The sequence below is a fragment of the Sesamum indicum genome, linkage group LG8 (genome assembly GCF_000512975.1).
Source record: "Sesamum indicum cultivar Zhongzhi No. 13 linkage group LG8, S_indicum_v1.0, whole genome shotgun sequence".
Classification (NCBI taxonomy): Eukaryota; Viridiplantae; Streptophyta; class Magnoliopsida; order Lamiales; family Pedaliaceae; genus Sesamum; species Sesamum indicum.
In genome coordinates this window covers 3,989,720-4,009,809 of record NC_026152.1, presented here as the reverse complement: position 1 = coordinate 4,009,809, position 20,090 = coordinate 3,989,720, and the positions used below count along the sequence as shown (strand labels likewise).

The following is a 20,090-nucleotide window of genomic DNA, read 5'->3' as shown; positions in this document are numbered from 1 at the left end:
TGGTACTTAATTGTTTTCCCCTCCTTTTATTTGTTAGATAATTTTATCAATATTTGTGAAACATATTTCAATGACATCAATACCATCATCATCATCATCATGCCACAGATCCCACATGTGAACCTGACAATGAAATCATAATGAGTTCAAGCCCACTTTTTCTATATTCGGTTCAGCCCAACCAACAAGCCCAGAACTGAGGCCTATACATATATATATACTTGTATCCACCCAAAAGTTATTGGGCTTTGGATTAAATTTTTGGCCATTTCTTACTTAGCTTAGCTTTTATTTCTCTCTCATTTTTTTATTTATCCATTTTTCACATAATAGTAGGGTTAATTATACTTACAATCCCTCTGAAAATGTTAAATTAATTTTTTTCTAAAATTTTGAAATTATAATTACATCCTTTTCGAAAATTCTTGATTTACAACCGACCCTCATTCGTTAGGGTTTTTGTAGCACCCCCTACTAGACTACATTTAATTATCATGATTTCACCCTTTTCTTAATTACAACTCATACTATAAGCAATTTCATTTCAACTCGTAAAATAAATTCTATTTTGTTAATATAATATATAAATATTACAAGAGATGATAGATATTGCCAAAAGTTTATATTTATTCTCTCCAAATGTCCTCATATATATAACCTCAAAGGAAGATAATGCAACAACCAACAATATAAAATTTTAAATAAAAAACAAATAAAAGACTAGTATATTTAATAACCATACAACAAAAAATTTCGGCTTCAGATGTCACGGCTGACAAACCTAATAGAAATAACGTCACAGCTTAAAGTCCAATTTGGCTAGTCAATGAGACCTATCTCCTAAAAAGTATGTGGCAAAAAATGAGCTGCCTACTTAATAAGTATAAGTAACCAATCTATATATATACACAAGCAGCAAGTCACATACAATGCAATCACATCAACCAATAAATTAATATTTGTCATATAGCAATAGCAAATGTAAGGAATCATACATGCTGAAAACTGTAAATCCGTCCGCAATATAGTATTTGACGTTATCGTTTATTTTCTAAGGGCCCTACTTACTCTAATTGGAGTAGATCAGTCAATGATTTTGCCGGCCATCATCATCTCAGTCAATGTCATATTACAGACAGCACAGGATACCCATTGTATGCGATATCCCCACACTATCTATCATTATGTGTAGCAATATCAGCACAGGACATCACAACAAACATAGCATCCCCACACCACCCCAGTGTATAGCTAACAACACAGGATATTCTCCACTATTCGAAATACCCCGGTACTCTACGCGCCATGGGACCTAGTTTAACTCATTTGTTTTTCATATCACATCATCAATCACTTTACCATCAATCACATTATCGTAAACCATTGACTATGTTCGCAACTAGGTCACCATCTTTTATTTCAATTCACCACAACAATATCACTAACTTTATCATTCAATTCTCTATAATAATTATTTTCTCATTAATAACTTTTTCATCCGATTTCATTCAACAATCAATCATACGACCACATAACCATTTATCTCACGTCCGTGCGATACAAATATATATAACACGTAATAATAATTACATCGATATTAAGGTAACCCAGCAGATAGTCCACAATCACATATATAAACAATCAATAGACTATATCTACATATATAGATATAAAAATCCAAGTTCACGGTCAAATATAAAAACAACCTATAAATATAATACTACACACACACATATAGATATAAATTAATTAGCAATAATTATCTCAAATCTTAAAATGCTTCAATTAACACAAGGAACTGCTCAAGACTCTATTTTGCCGCACATCCTATAATAAAGTATTATACGTATAATCAATATATTGAGAATATCATAAACTCTAAATAAAATATTATATAATATTCGTATGTTTTCTACCAATATTTGAATATTTTGTTTATATTGAAGTTCAAACCTCTATTCCATTTTCTTTTAAATAACTACACTTTCTAAACTTCTCAAGGATATATTTAATTTATCAACTAACTCATAGAATTCATGTAATCAAACCCCTCTTATATTTATAACTATCATTTTTAATAACATCTCTAAGTTAAATTATCATTAAAACCCTCATTATAACATAATATTTCTTGGATATAATTTTCGGAACAATTTTCTGTCAACTCCTCATTACTATATAATTTAATTAAATACCAATACATAGAATTACATATTTGTGTAATAAGTCCGATGAACTGTGTAAATTAATTATATCAATGAATAAATCTAACAAATCTAATAATTCAACTAACTAACTATAGCATTTTTTATATAAATTGTGATATTTAATCCGATACTAATTTAAATAGTCAAACTCATAAAATATTCGGATTAAGCAGTACATCAGATAATATAAGCAATATTTAATAAATAGAATAATTAAATAATATATATATAAATTAATAAAAATTAAAATGAAAATTTTATCCCTCAATTTTTCTTGTGCTGTGTGTGTGAAATTGAAATTGTAGGGGGTGGAGCGGTTGGGCTGCGAGTGGCAGCACCTTCTTTTCTTTATTATTATTTTTATTTAATTTTTTTAATAATTATCATTACGTTCTACCTAATATATTAATAAATATAATTTGCTCCAAATAATATAATGGGCTCCAATCTACTTCCTTTAAGTTTTATTATATTTCAATTGTAATCTATAATTTATTTATAATTAAATTTAAATTTTTGTAATAGTTACCAATTAGTCTCTCGATTATGTGTAAAACACCACAATTCTCCCCTCCTAATAAAAATTTCGTCCCCAAAATATAACTAACTTAACCGTTCAATTGAATATATAGAGATACTTCTCTCGCATATGCTCCTCAACCTCTCAAGTCGCCTCTCGCGGAGAATGGTAACTCTATCTCACTTTTACTATTGGTATCTCCTTATTTCTCAATTTTCATACGATTTTGTCCAAAAACTATACTGGCTCTTCCATGTATGTCAACTTAAAAATTTCTACCTCTGGTTGATGGATAATGTGGCTAGGATCAAATCGATATCGTCATAGTATCTAAACATGGAAAACATCATGTATCTGAGACAACTCTGATGGTAATGCTAGTTGATATGCCAGTGGTCTGATTCTTTCAATAATTTCATATGGCCTAATATATCTCAAACTCAACTTCTCTTGCTTGCCAAATCTTAAAATTCTCCTCCATGGAGATACCTTCAGGAAAATCAATCACCTGTTTCATACTCCATCTCTCTTTGGTGTTTATAAACGTAACTTTTCTTTTGATCTTGTGCTGCTTTCAGATACTTCTTAACTACTTGTATCTTCCCCACTATTTCTTACACCATTTCAGGATCTTCTAGTTGTCTTAATCCCTCTATATCCCAACATATTGGACTGCGGCACCTTCTTCTGTATAAAGTTTTGTATGGGGTCATCCCGATACTAGAATGAAAACTGTTATTATATGCAAACTCCGTTAGAGGTAGATGATCATCCCAATTGCCCTTAAACTCCATTGTACAAACCCTCATCATAGCTTCTAGGGTTTGAATCGTTCTTTCTGACTGTCCGTCTGTCTAAGGATGAAATGCAGTACTGAAATGTAATTTTGTTCCTAATACTTTTTGTAAACTTCCCCAAAAATAGGAGGTGAATCGAGGATCTCTATCTGACACAATAGATACAGGCACACTAGGTAATCTCACTATTTTGGAAACGTACAACTCAGCTAACTTATCCAGTGAATTACCTATTCATACCGACAAGAAATGAGCAGCTTTCGTCAGCCTATCTACAATTACCCAAATAACGCCATGCTTCTTGAGTGTACGTGACAACTCTACGACAAAATCCATAGTGATCTTTTCCCACTTCTATTCTGGTATAGATAAAGGTTGAAGTTTGTCAACTGACGCCTGATGTTATGCTTTTACCTGCTGATAGGTTATACATTTAGCCACGAAATCTGCTACATCCTTCTTCATTGTCTACCACCAGTAATAAGGTTTTAAGTTCCGATACATCTTTGTAGTACTAGGGTGCATCGCGTACGGTGCATTATGAGCTTCCTTCAAAATCTTCTCTTGATTTATCCATCTACGTCAGGCACAGAAACTCGCTCCCCATTCACTATCACTCCATCAGGTTTTATCAAAAAATTTGATTTCTTACCCTATTTCATCCTCTCCAGCATCTATAATAAGAAAGGATCTCGAGTCTGTGCTTCTTTGATTTGATCCACAAAGTCTAACTTAAGTTACAAGGCTGCCATCAAAACCGCTACTTGATGAAGCTCTAATTTTGTATTCATAGATCTCATCTCCAATAGCAATATATGATTATGACTCCCCAGGTTCGCTAGTGTACTTGAACTCTTTCTACTCAAGGTATCTGCTACCACATTTGACTTCCTTTAATGGAAGTCAATAGTGCAATCATAATCCTTCAACACTTCTATCCATCTTCTTTGTCTCAAATCCAATTCTTCTGCGTCAAGATATATTTTAAACTTTTATAGTCAGTGAAGATTTGAAATTTTTCTCCATACAAATAGTGTCTCCAAATTTTTAATGTATGCACAATTGTGGCTAACTCCAAATCATGTAGGATAATTTAACTTGTGAGTCCTCAACTAGCAAGATGCATAAGCAATTACCTTTCTGTCATGTACTAATGCACATCACAAACCCTGTTTAGAAGCATTCATATACACTACATATCCACCACTACTAGATGGCAAAACGAAAATCAGAGTGGAGGTCAATCTTTTCTTCAACTCATCAAAGCTTAGTTGGTATTGTTCTGTCCATTGAAATGCTAACCCCTTTTTCAGCAACATAGTCAGAAGACCATCAATTATAGAGAAGCTCTCAACAAATCTCCTATAATATCCAACCAAGTCTAAGAAACTTCGGACTTCAATTACATTCTTTGGTACTCTCTATTCCATAATAGTTTTCACTTTTAAAAGGTCAGGCATAACCTCATGACTAGATATCACATGCCCAATGGAAACCATTTGATTTATCCAAAATTCACATTTGCTTAACTTAGCATACAACTCTTTCTCTTTTAAAATCTGTAACACTATTTTCAGATGTTACTCATGCTCTTCTCTATTCTTCGAGTACACCAAGATGTCATCTATAAAAATAATAACAAACTAATCCAAATATTCCTGAAATGTATGGTTCATTAATGCCATGAACGCCGCTGGTGCATCTGCTAACCCAAATGGCATCACCAAAAACTCATAATGACCATAACGAGTATGAAAAGTTGTTTTTGATATGTCTTTCTCTGCTATCCTCAACTATCAATACACAAACCTCAAATCGATCTTTGAAAATATTGTAGCCCCCTTCAACTAGTCTAATAAGTCATCAATCCTCGGCAACTGATATTTATTCTTCACTATTACCCTTGGCGGTAATGGATGCACAACCTCATACTCCTATTTTTTATCTTCACAAATAGCACTAATCCTTCCTAAGGTAGAGTACTCAACCTGATAAACCCTGTCCCCAAAATTCTTCTATTTACTTTTTAAGCTCTTGTAATTCCACTAGAGCCATTTTGTATGGCTCAATAAAAATTAGGGCAACTCTTAGGAGAGTTCCTATGGCAAAAATCTACTTCTTTATGCAGCGACAAACTTGGTAAGTCGTTAAGGAATATTTCAGGGAAGTCTCTCACTATCGGAATTTCCTCCAATGTGGGAGTAACCCTCTCGGTATCTATCACATGGGCTAGATACACCTCACATCCTTCTAGCACCAATTGTCTTGCCTCTATAGCTGATATTACACAAACTAGCACTACCTGACGATCCCCCACAAATACTACTCTTGAGCCGCCGGAATATCGATCATCACTTTCTTTTTATAATAGTCAACTAGTGCTTTATGTTGTGCTAGTGAATCCATCCCCAAAATCACATCAAACTCCTTCAAATCCATCACTACAAGATCCACATGTAAATTTATATCTTTGATTTCACTAGGCTCCCCTTTCTAACATTATTCACTACCACACCCCTTCCGACGAGCAAATAAATTATCAAATTATATCCCAAATGGCTATTCTCACAAAGCATTTTAGTTGCAAGTTCTGATGAAATGTATGAATACATGAAACCAAGATCAATCAAAACATAAGCCTTAACGTCAAATAACAAAATTGTACCTGATATCACATCATTTGATGCTGGAGCTTCCTCTTTAGTCATATTATATATTCTTGCTCGAGTCTGCCCTTGAGTAACTTGTGCTCCTGAACCCCTCATACTCCTACCAATAGGGTGGTCACTATCTCTGTTATCGGTGCCTCTACTCCTGCCTCTGGCTCTACCTCTCTCAGCTCTTCTGCCACTACTCCCAACATTGCTTTGGCTTTGAGTCCCACTAGTTACACTTCCACCTACACCTATAATCTAACTATAATTCCTGGCTATATGTCCCTTACCTCCACAATGATAATGGGTTCTGGCTATATAATTTCGTCTCCAATATGGTCCCAGATGTTGTCTTCCACAGGTAGAATAACTAGAGTGAAAATTGATCCCGACCATAACTCTGTCCAGCTCCCCTACCCAATTCAATAGAAGGCATAGTAAATGAGTTGCGTTCGAATGAACCTCTATTAAAGTTCGTGGATCTACCAATCCTCGGCCCACTACTTCCTCAAAAAACAGGACCACCACGTGAAAAGTTTCTACTTTCCACAGAAATTGAACGACCGATTTCCCTCTTGGTCAACCTACTCGATTCCCCTATTGTATATGTTCATTTTCTCTTCTCTTTCTCCTTCTTCTTATCTTCAATGACTGCTTCTTCCATTCGGACCGCTGATTCAACAGGAGTTTTAAAAGTCGTAGTTCTAATTGTGATGCATTTTTTAATCTCTGGTCATAGCCCCTACTCAAAACGTTAACAACAATCCTCCTGTGTCACTACTGCTTTTGGTGCATACTTGGCTAGTGCAGCAAAACAAAGTTCATATTCTGCCACTATTTGACCATCTCGTTATACTGAATATAGAAACTCCATCCTTTTCTTATCTCGTACATCTTGGGTCTGTATTTATCATCGAACTCTTTTTGAAACTCAGCCCAAGTTATCTCTCTTGGCTCATATCCTCTCTTCACTGACCCACCTAATCAGAATAATGGCACGGCTCAAAGTTCGATGTGGCTAGTTAGTGTGACCTATCTCTTGAAAAGTAGTGGCAAGAAATGAGTTGCTTACTCAATAAGTATAGCTAACCAATCTATATATATATATACACACACACACACAAGCAGCAAGTCACGTACAATCCAATCACATCAACTAACAAATATTCATCATATAGCAACAACAGATGTAAGGAATACTATATAACCACAACTGTAAATCAGTTCGCGACATAGTATTTGACGTTATTGTTTATTTTTTAAGGGCCCTACTTACTCTAATTGGAGTATTTTAGTCAATGATTTTGCCGACCAGCATCATCTCAGTCAATGTCATATCTTATATAACATAGGATGCCCCGTTGTATGTGATATCCCCACACTATCTATCACAGTGTGTAGCAATATCAACAGAGGACATCACAATAAATATAGCATCCCCACACCATCACATTGTGTAGCTAACAGCATAGAATATTCTCCGCTACCGGAATCCCCCAGTACCCTACGCGTCATAACAGTTAGCTTAACTCAGTTTTTTTTCATATACCTCATCGATCACTTCACCATCAATCACATTTTCGTAAACCATTGACTATGTTCGTAACTAGATAATCTTTTATTTCAATTCATAACAACAATATCACTAATTTTGTCATTCAATTTTCTATAATAATTATTTTCTCATTAATAACTTTTTCATTCGATTGCATTCAATAATCAATTATATGATTATATAACCATTTATCTCACGTCCGTACAATACAACCATATATAACATGTAATAACAATTTCATCGATATTAAGATAACTCAAAGTTAGTCCACGATCATATATATAAACAATCGATATACTATATCCACATGTATAGATATAAATCCAAGTTTACGGTCAAATTTATAAACAACTTAAAAATATAATACTACACGTATAAATATATATAAATCAATTAGTTATACTTACCTCAAATCTTAAAATGCTTCAATTAACACAAGGAATTGCTCAATCCTCTATTTTGTAGTCATGTTCTATAATAAAGTATTATACGCATAATCAATATATTTAGAATACCATAAACTCTAAATAAAACACTATATAATATTTGTATGTTTTCCACCAATCTTTTAACATTTTGTTCATATTGAAGTTCAAACCTCTATTCTATTTTCTTTTAAATAACTACACTTTCTAAATTTCTCAATGATATATTCAATTTATCAACCAACTCATAAGAATTCATGTAATCAAACCCCTTATAAATTTATAATTATCATTTTTAATAATATCCCTAAATTAAATTAACATTAAAACCCTCATTTTTCTTTTAATAACGTAATTCTTCTTGAATATAATTTTTGAAAATATTTCTATGAATTTTCTATCAATTCCTCCTTACTATATAATTTAATTAAACACCAAACATAGAATTACATATTTGTTTAATAAGTCCAATGGAATTGTGTAAATTTACTATAATAATGATTAAATCAAACAAATCTAATAATTTAACTAACTATAACATTTTTTTATATAAATTGTGATATTTAATTCTACACTAATTTAAATAGTCAAATTCGTAAAATATTTCGATTAAGCAGTACATCGATTAATATAAGCAATATAATAAACGAATTAAATAAATTATATATATAATTAATAAAATAAAATGAAAATTTCATACCTTAGTTTTTCTTCCGCTGTGTGCGGAGTGGCAGCACGTGCTGCCGCCCTTCTCTTTTTTTAATTATTTTTTATTTAATTTTTTTAACAATTATCATTACATTCTATTTAATTTTCTAATTAATATAATTTATTCTCAAATATTATAATGAGCTCTAATTTATTTATTTCAAATTTTATTATATTTCAATTGTGATCTATAATTTATTTATAATTAAATTTAATTATTTTTAATAATTATTAATTAGTCTCTCAATTATGTATAAAATTCTATGTACGTCACAATTTGGATGAAAAATACTAGCATAAGCAAAAAAGTTACATATTTTAATTTTGTTCCTTATTAAATATTCTCATATATATTTTTATATTTATAAAAAAATAAATATAATATATATATATATAGAATGAGGTTAACGTCCTTATATTTTACAATATTATTATATGAAAACATTGAGGGATCAAATTGAAATTTGTACAATTTTGTCTAACATCAATATTTTTTGTTCAAATTCTAATAAAAAAAAATTAGTGTAAACAGTAAATTTTCGAGAGGTCGAATGGGGGTATGACGTGGTCACGTCGCCACCTTAGTCCTCGTTGCCCAGATTCGGAACAACAACTAAATAGGTCCCGAGTGGGGATGGGGGCCATGTTGGCATGAGGGGTTTGATTTTATTTAATTTATTTTTCAAAATAATAAATTTATTTTTTATTAATATATACTTATAATTGGTAAATCTAAATTCTTAATTTTTTTAAAAAATTTAAAAATTCAATAATTAAAATTAATTGAATAAATCTAACAAGTCTCCTATAGTCAATACAGATCCAACAGTTACTAAAAAAAATAATATATAATAAATAAGGATATAACAACATTTATAAAAAAGTTATCACTGTTACTTATATTTAACGAATATCAACAATTGAGCTATATTTAAAACAAAAAATAGATTTTTACCTATTTTTAAAATAGAATGAGGTCTTAACAGACTTTTTGAAATCCATACTAAGACTTTTTGAAATCCATACTTTTTACCTATGTAGGGATTTTATGCATCTAAGAACGTTTCAAGGATGAGTACAGGCATGTGACTGGTGAGAATTTTACCCTACCCATTGAATGAATAGAAAATCCTCCCCTGATTCAAACCCAATAAAATTAAATGAATGGAATATCATAGTAGACTATGGATACGGGTATTTGTTGAGCATGAACAGAATAAAACCTAAATTAAACTGAGTACTAAAGATGGACATTATTCAGTTTTCACAACTCAACAGAATCATTATCATCAGATGGACCACATCAAATGTGAAAAACCAAAATGGACAGGACTATCTGTCATGCAAAGCAATTTCTGTGGTTGGTTGTATCAAACAGATAACCCATTGTAATAACAAAAGCTTGTAGAGCCAAAGGAACACAAGTGAACATCCGGACAACCCCAGTTATGCAAGTTAGAGAAACAAAAGTGAACTTGTTTCCATCTCATCGAATCTAGTAAGAATCAATCTCTCAGTCAGCTGAACCACCAAATGAAGACAGATGGTGTAATGCACTTACAAGAATTACAGGAAATGTGACCTATTAGATGTATAAAGCACGACGGCCATTAAGTTTTTAATCCATTTGCCCCTGGAGAAATAAGTACCTACTAACATTCTAACAAGGAAAGGGTGTAAATGCAGAAATTAGTTGAACTATTCATCTGTATAGATTAGTGCAGGAAAAGATACAAGCTGTGCTACACGCTGATTTCTATTGACAAAAATTTACAAGTTTTTTAGAATTAGACTAACCTCAACTAAGCTCTAGCTTAATCTCCTGGGGTTGAGCGACATTATATTCAGCAACCTTTCCTGGAATACCAGCTGAGATTATAGTACCTCCATTATAACCATCCATAAGCAGCTTCCCAATTTTTGATCTCCACTCAGAGCTCCTCTCAGTCTTCCTGTCATGGACAACTCGGTCATAGTAGTTGAGCATCGTTCCAAGACCAGTGTTTGGTACCCAACCATATTCCATTAACACCCGTGCTTCTCCATTGGACAAATCATCACCAACCTGTAGGTTTGGGAAGTGGGCAGTCAGAAAATAATTTAAAGATCATCATAGATAGAATTACTAATAGCAACATCATCTAGCTGACAGCGCAGGCCAGATTTTCAGCAAAAAATCGTCCGGACAGACAATTCTTAACAAAAACATGAAACATGGAGACAGGAAAAAGTTCAAAACAAGGGGAACCTAAACAAAGGTTGCAATAACACAGGAATAAGAGGAAACTCAGAAAAATGTTAACCCCAGGCTTTTGTGGGAGTTCCAGTCTGAACAACAAGCAAAATCATAAAGGTTCAATCAACAGCCATCACAGCTGCTAAAGGGAAGAGACTTAAGTAGTTTGCTCATTTAATAATAATGGCAAAGCAAGTACTTTTAACAAATATAAATAATACACATGCCATTATGACTATAGGCATTAATTTGGTGACTTGTCAGATATATTAAGAAATTACTCAGCAATCAAGAGGCTGATAATACAGTTTAAAAAGAGCTCATGCCAAACCTAATTAGTTTACTAAATACCTGATCACCTAAGTTACCAGAGAGAAAGAGAGAGAACGAGAGAGAGAGAGAGAACAAAGTAAATGTTACTAAAAGATCCAGTGAACATAGAAGCATTTCCACCATGTATATTCATATCCATTGAAGAACAAAGTAAAACAGGGGAAAACAGAGAACAAAGCAAGACTGTATCCACCTAAGCAATAAATTAAACCAAACAAGATGGAAAAATAAATCCAGTTAATCAACACAATGATATTAAAGAAGATTAAAATGCTCTTATGTGGCTGCTAGAACAGAAACTGTAGCCACCTGAGTAATGAATCAGACAAAAACAAAGTCCAAAGAGAAATGCAGTTTAGTAAAGCAATAACTTCTCCAACTTGAGATATAGGACCACCAATAAGTGCATCTTAGTCATGAATTTATTCGCATTATTTCTTGCACATCAGAAACTAAATGCAGGAAGCAAGAGAATAATACAATACAGAGAGGGGGAAAAAAGCACACAGGCATTTCCAATTTTGTAAAAAGACTTTTAATGTAATAATCACCATCAATGCTTTGTTCTCAATTAAGGTAACCCTACTACAACTGGTTAGCTTCATGGCAATTACTAGTCGTTTGATCTGCCAATCTATGGGCAAGGAATCTGCCAATTCAAAGAAGTATGTCGCATAGCCATATTCAGGACGTTCAAGCACTATCCTGCAAACACGAAAATATAAATATTTTCTTCATCCTGTTCGGAAATATTATAATTTATAGGATCTTGCAATCTTGGAATGATCCTAGCAATTTAACCTGTTATGTCTTTCAAAGACAAAGATAAATGACTGGAGGTCCCGACACCATCCCCATTCAACTGGCCAATTACGAAATTGTAGATATCGTGCCTGTCACCAAATTAGGAAACAAGCAATAATCAAAATCAGAAAAGGCAATTTTTCATGGACAGACAAGGATGAAAGTGTAAGTTACTGCTCTAATGTTGATTGTGAGTATAGGAAAAATTCAAAGGATAGTCAATACCTGCTCCACAAGTGAAAATAGACATTCCAAACAGTAACTAGCCTTCTCCCCCCTAGCGCATCGCAGTGGACTGAACTTTAATAATGAGGCTCGCTGAGAGAAAAGCTGTCACAACATAAACAAGGACAGATTGTCAAAAGATATAAAAAAAAACACAGTAAAATTAATTCAAAACTGGCATTGTATTAATATACAGCTAAAAATGTGCAGACACATGAATCATGGGCGAATAATGGCAATTGGAGTGTCAAAAGAATAATTAAAAACTGTAGCAGCAATACCAGGATGACAGAAAGGATTTCACAATTCCAGGGCTTGACAAGGATAAAAAGTGAATAATTGGGTTTGCTCACAATCTAATAATCCTTAAATTTAGTCTCATTTACGACAGCAAGGTACCATTACAAATGTAAGCGGGGACATACAACCACAGAGTCAATATATACAGGCAACAAACATGATGTTGTTATCTATATACTTAAACCAGAATAACAACAGTGAATTAGGGGCAGGGAAGGCTACAAATAATCAACATATCTACTAAATGTTTTGGTTTTAGTTCCATAACCTAGCAGAGGTAGATCAGTTACAAAGCATAGTTGTTGAAAATTTGGTGAGAAGCCCTTCAGGGAAGAATGAAGAAGCCCAATAGCTCAATGCTGACAGCGTCAAGCACATAAAGGATGGTTACCAAGTTTGTACTCTTAATGTGTCCTTTCCATATAATCATATTTCATTTGGTTTATCATGTTGTCTTGGTTTCCAGCTCTTGGAAGGGGACAATAAAGAAATCATGTGATGCAATTTATTGTGGCATTAATTAACACCAACCAGTGGTAAACACTCAAGCACTTGCCCGAAATTGAAGAAAATTGGTATGGTGTCTGGTTTTACATATGTACATAAATCTATCATTCCGTCCACTTCCCTTTGCAAAATAAAGAATTATTTTGTTCTTAAGCCCCAGTAGATTAGGCATCTTAGTGTATTCTGCAGATTTTGTCACCATCTAGGTCTGAACCTTCTAGTCTAGCAGTCATAATTTGAGGGCGAAAAGAGTTGCCAACAAGCATCATATGGCCTCCATCCATTCAGTAAAGCTACCAAATCAATCATTATATCCATGCTACTCCCATTTCTTTTCTTTGCTTAACAAGTACAGCCTCCACGATTCAGCAATGCTACTAAAACACCATATCCATGTGATTTCCTTTCCTGAAAAGTGTGTTTCGTCTTTTCTACCAATAACTATTCCATGATCAAAAGTTTAATCTTATCTGCTCAATTTCATCATTGTTGCAAGGCAGCATTGCTGCATACAATAAGTCATTTTAAAATCCACTCATATTCTACGAGATCCTAAAATACCCTCAATGCTGCATGCAACAAAAACAGAATAGATAAAATATTCTGAAGACATGAGAGTAGCAAAAAGGATCTTCAACCAACCAAACCCTCTTTAACTAAGAGACTGAAATAGAATTAGAACATAAGATTCAGCAGTTATGCATGACCAGCTACATTAATAAACAATATATCAACAGAAAGGAAATTTTATAAATCCGGGTCACAACCTTCGAAATAACTACTTCAAGCTCAGCAAAGTTATCATTGGTGGACGAATCATCCAAAGCATCATTGCTTTCTGGTTCACCATAAAGCTTAATCTCATTAACTGAAACACCTTTATCAATCAAGACCTGTTCAAGATAAATATATCAGCATGTAAACCAACTCTAAAGGAGACAAGACCTAGCCACCTACAGTACCTGCAAGAGCCCAGGAGCATCTTCCTCCATGGCAGTCTCAATTGAATCCCTGCAATAACACCCAAAGAGAAACAAAACAAGTCTTGAGCACTATTTTGGATTAGGAAGTACATATTCGATGATGGCGAAGACCAAAGAGCTCACGTCACAGTTTTCCGCCTTTTTCTTGGGCAGTTGACTTTCAGTGACAGAGAAGGTTTTGATGCAACTGGTCTACAGCCCAAGGCAGAAGGAATCATTTTGCTAAAGCACTCCGAACCCTGGTGAATATCCAAACTAGGACCATCACTTGATGACAGCAATTTCATCCGTTCTCGCAGCAACATATGATCCAATTCATCTTCATCTGCATTACCAGCAACTTGAACTTCAGTTTTCACAGGAACCAAGTTCCTAAAGGACATTTGACCTGGTGTAGTCACATTGGAGCTCTGGAATTCATCGTAATTTGGTGGTTCAATTTTGATCATTGCTAAGTTTGATATGGCTGAACCTTGCACAGTCCTAACAGCACCAGACAGAAGAGTCTTTCCTCCTGATTTATGTTTGAAGAATTCCTTTTCAGAAGAACACCCCATATCATTTCTCCAAATACCCAATGAATCTGGACAAGTGGATCTGTTTCCTCCAGAGAATTGACCCAATGCTTCACTGGGTTTACAGGACAAATTCACAGTATCTTTTGAAGAAGATATCGAAGTCCTATCAATATCATGAATTTGATTCCCAGGCACATGCCTTTGATCACCAAATAGCAGTTCTCCTTTTACAACTGCAGCAGAATTCTCCTGAGAAAAAGAAGCAATTATTAAACATAATAGTGGAGAACAGAAACAAGACCATTCAAACAAAAAACCAATATAAAGTCCTTAAGAACCGTATTATGCTAAGACCAGATCGAATCTAACTTATTGTTAACTATAGGGTAGTTATTGAAAAGGTTAGGAAGATCAGGTGGCTTTTTGGCAATAGATAATCGTGAAACTTCCAGAAAGAATAACTTTCAAACAGGAAATGCAAGCTATGACAGATATCTCGAGACTCACAAGAAAGGTGCACCATTTAACACCTCTTGCATTTGAGACAACTAGTCAAGTGATGGATTAACAAGGGAAGCTGAAATAATCTTGCGTATGCATTGACGCCACCTATGATCAGAAAAATTTGAGTAGCATCCTGCATGATTTACTCTAACAGTGTAATCTGCTTTGTCTACGAACAAGGAAGTTATAAGTAATGTAACTATGAATCTCATGGAGAGTTCAATCTTGGCTCAGGGTGAACGCTAGCGGCATGCTTAACACATGCAGGTCGGACATGAAGTGGTGTTTCAGTGGCGGACGGGTAAGTAATGGGGAAGAACCTGCCCTTGGAAGGAACTAATTACATATCATCATTGTGGAATTACTTCTTTTGGAAATCTAAGCATAATCCAATTAGTACTGGTCACCAATTGTTTCATTTTGTCCACAACGTAATTTCTGTATTGTAGGGGTTGTTTTGTGTGAGAAGGCATCCCCCAGGGTAGACTTCAGCTACCACTTATAGCCTCAATAAGTTCTCATGATAGTAAAGATTAAGTTGAATAAAGAAGAGTTTGACCATCATGTACTTTTTTCAACACAAGATGCCTGTGAGGCTGAAGGTGGATAAATTACTAAAAGCTTGCATAAAGATAAACCATTCTAAGTCCTGCAAGCTCCAAATGGCAGAAATCTAGGAGTTCATTTTAAAGTGTAATTTTGATTTTATTATGATAAATCTCTATATTATAATGTAACAACAGCTTAAAACCCAAAGCTAAAGGATATCAAGTTATACCAGAATTAAATCTAAAGGATGCTGGCTGAATCAGAGTCACAAAACCATGATTAACATGCTACTGAATGTTAATGAACATGTGAAATATTCATCTGGTACAATTAAATGTTTCCATTTCAATATATCAAATAATGGAGACTACCTCCGCCTTAGTTGATGCAGAACCCAAGCATTTACTGCAAAAGAATAGAAGAAAGAAATAATATTCAATAATAGTATCAAACTGTTGAAATGACGGATGAAAACATAAAGTTAACACAATGTTGGAACCAGATATTCTAATGATGAAAGTAGCGACCAAAACCTTTTCATTCATATGCTTTTAAGGAGAAAAAATGAAGGAAATGCTTGCAGCAATGCCAATGCCAATGTCATAGGTGTTTATTTATTCATACATGTTCATATAAATTCTTTCACAACACTCAACGACATCCCTAATTGATGTTATTTCCTTTTCCTGTATATGAACATGACGAAGTTCGGTTTTAATGATTTTTCTTCACCTTCTCACTTTCATCCATTAAATCCTAAATACAACCAGAGCATAAATATCTTGACCACCAGATAAGGACTCAATCAAAGTGAGCATTTAACTAAACATGCAGTACATGTAATTAAATGAAAGGACCTGATCCTAACTGGGCTATGATAAGATTATAAACAAACGAGAAACCTTGTTAGAAGTCTCTTCAACCGTTCCTTTAATACTACATGATCAAGTTCATCAAGAGATTCATCACCCATCTCATGTTCAGATATAACTGTTTGGCTCCCAGCCAGGATGGATCCATTCAGATAGGTGGCTGAAGGACTCTCGACACAGTTGCCAGCACACTCAACCTTCACTGTGATAGGATTTTCCCAAAACATCATCTCATGAGCGAATCAACTGAAACAACTTTCTCAGGGGTAGCAATAGCAGCGATAGTAAGACTTGAATTCATACACTTACACGATAAATTTTCATGATGGTTAGAATCTCCCAGCTCTCCTGCACGTGCGATGATCAATAACTTGAAAAATAAAGTATACTTGAGGAGACTAAAGTAAACTTTTTTATGACTGGGCAGTAAATTGATAACCCTATCTTTAGCAATCTCAAGGAATCCGGCCTCGCCTTATTTGCTAATTTTCTTCTTCTAGGCTGATGGAGTTGATTTCAAATTTATAGTCATTTCTAAGGAAATTGTGGATATCAGAATGACTATTTCCAGATTCCATAATCAATTTTCAAAACCCAACATGGCAAACATTACAAAATCTCTTACCTGCATGCCTTTCTACCGTCTCAATCACTTGTTCCTCAGCAGAGCAACCGGACTGTAAATGCTTCAAATTAGAGAAAAAGAAAACGAAATGAAATAAGCTTACGGTAACAGATGGAAGAGCTGTTAACTTTCAGATACCGAATATAAAACAGAATAGCAGGTGGTACAAAGTAAAAGTTGCTGATACCAAGATGGAAGAAAGATGCTGACAGGGAAGAAGTGCAAATGAATTCATAAAACAAAGACACTCCCCATGTTTGGGGCGAAGTAGAGGATTGGTAGCCTAGTCATAGACCTACAAGGAACCCACATCTGATAATATTTCACATAGAACTAACGTATGAAAAGAGGTTCAACTGCAAATATGTATGACAAATTATAGCAACTTGCGGAAAACATAAATGTTCCCTGAAACCCAAATCGAATATATATATATATGTATATATAGTGAATGCTTGCTTCTGATTTTTTGCACTCTTAAGGACGACTCTAGTCATGGACAGAAATAAACTTCACCAGTATGAACCTAACGCAATATCCAAATAATATTAGTCAACCAGAATTGAGTCGCCATGGAACATTTCTAGTTGCTCAGCCCAACATAAAATGGGTTTTAAACCAAAAATCATATGCACAACATTTATTCTTACCGCCAACACAATTCTCAGATGGGATAGAGTGAAAGGTAGCATTGAATCAAATACAAAAGGGGCATATATCATAACTCAATTCCACTTACCTGTATGTCACAGTGACCATTCTCCCTTTTCTCTGCCGCGGCAACACCCACATTTCTGCAAACAGTCAGACCAGCTTTCAAGAGCATACCACTTGAAACGAAAAACACCAATCCCTCACAAAAAATAAAAAGATAAAGGCTAAAAAGAAAAAGAACGCAGCACAATCACTAAAACCTACGGTGGTAAAACCGGGATTTGACGCTCCGATTTCAACTCCGAATCAACGGATACACGATGACTCGCCAGTAGCAACTTCAGCCTTTGTTTCAGAGGCACCCGCTCGTACTCTTCCGACCACACCGTTTTCTCAGCACCATTTTCGAGATTGATTTCCGATTGAGCCATCCTTGTGAATAATTGAAGCTATTTTGCCAAAGGGCAATGCTGCTACAATCTTCTCTGTGGAGCCATTGCAATGGGTTGTAGAATTTACGTCAGGAAAATGAAAACTAGGGGTTCTTTTTTCCTGACACGGAGAGCACCTTGCGCTCAGAGAGAGAGTGAGTGCAGAGAGATTCCGAAGTGATTTTCCTTCCAGTTTTGATGTGTTCCGGGAGAAGATTGGTTCACTGCATCGTTAGATATAACAATTGGGCTTAAAATTGGGCCTTCTGATGGGCTTTAATGGGCTTAAAGAAAGCCCAAGTTAAGTGGTTAAGCCCAATGTTTAAATCCCAATTTGGCCATTCAATTTAATAATTAATTCTAGTAAGTGATAAATTCAATTAAGAATTTTCATATATTATGCGATTTATTAAATATCAAATATTGATTGAAATACATCAATAATTAAAATTAAAAAAAATAAAAAATAAACTATTATAAAAGTAGAGGTACACATAAATTTAGAAGAGTCAAAATCATAACTTGTGAGGTCTCAACCCAACATTCCCAATAAAATAATTTTTACATCATAATGTAAATAATAACAAAAATTAGACCAATATATAATTTAATAATAATATTATTTAAATAATAATGTAAACAATCAAAAGTATTAGACTAATATTCCCAATAATAATATTTTTACATAAAAATATAAATAATCAAAAAAATATACCAATATTCCCAATAAAATATTTTTACATAACAATGTCAATAATCACAAAAAATATGCTAATATTCCCAATAATAACATTATTTACATAACAATGTCAATAATCACAAAATTAGAAAATATTCCCAACAATAATATTTTTACATAATAATGTCAATAATTACAAAATTAGACCAATAATAATATTATCTACAAAATAATGTCAACAATAACAATATTAAGATAATATTTTAAATTAAAATACAATTACATAATCATTAGAAATAGAGAAGAAATTGAGGATAATTTTAATAATTAATAATTATTTAAAATTATATAGTTCCTTTCTAACCACGTACAAACAGATCACGCGTGCCTTTAATCTTGTTTAGCCCATCAAGTAAATTTTGCCAGTAGAACTAGTTAGGTTTATCCATCTTCATATGTTAATAAAAGACAACGTTGTGAGAAAAAAATGGATAAACTTAACTAGTACTACAACAAAGAGTTCATGTGATAGGCTAAACAAGCTTAAAGCAAGGTTTGGCTCATTTATATATGTGCACAAGAGAATTATATATTTTTAAATAATTAATAAGTACAATAATCATAACTTCATGATAATATTTTTAATGTGTAAGAATTAGTATAATTTTTTTATTTACATATTAATGTCAATAATCGCAAAATATAGACTAATATTTCTCAATAATTTGTTTAGATCAGGTTTAGTGGTACGCCTCCTATACCACGTGGTCATGGTCGTGGCAGCAGTCGTGGCCCGCCACTTCAAGCAGCGCCGTCGAATGCTTCTTAGGATGGGGAAGCAGTCCTTCGACCACCCACACCACCTGACACGACCGCACAGTCCTTTCCCCTACAAACTCCAAATGATGCTGGAACATCTGGAGCTGCACCTGCAGCTGATGAGACGATACAACAGTCTGCTACACTAGCGGTTGCTTCACCACCACCATCAACACGTCAGTGCA

The 20,090-nt window shown here is 33.9% G+C and overlaps 1 protein-coding gene across 2 annotated transcripts; it reads right to left on the bottom strand.

Moving 5' to 3' along the window:
• Positions 10,322–18,609, bottom strand: LOC105167716. 2 transcript variants are annotated; one of them, XM_011087536.2, is made up of 13 exons: positions 18,241–18,609; positions 18,062–18,116; positions 17,323–17,383; positions 17,007–17,045; positions 16,728–16,899; positions 16,197–16,230; positions 14,378–15,021; positions 14,234–14,282; positions 14,039–14,164; positions 12,465–12,569; positions 12,237–12,328; positions 11,987–12,140; positions 10,322–10,931 (listed from the first exon to the last, which is right to left on the bottom strand). In XM_011087536.2, exons 1-13 carry the CDS (start codon positions 18,405–18,407, stop codon positions 10,665–10,667), a joined length of 1,965 nt encoding a protein of 654 aa, XP_011085838.1. In that variant the 5' UTR covers positions 18,408–18,609; the 3' UTR covers positions 10,322–10,664. The 2 variants fall into 2 exon arrangements, with proteins under 2 accessions (XP_011085838.1, XP_011085839.1); XM_011087537.2 differs by having other exon boundaries at positions 17,323–17,374.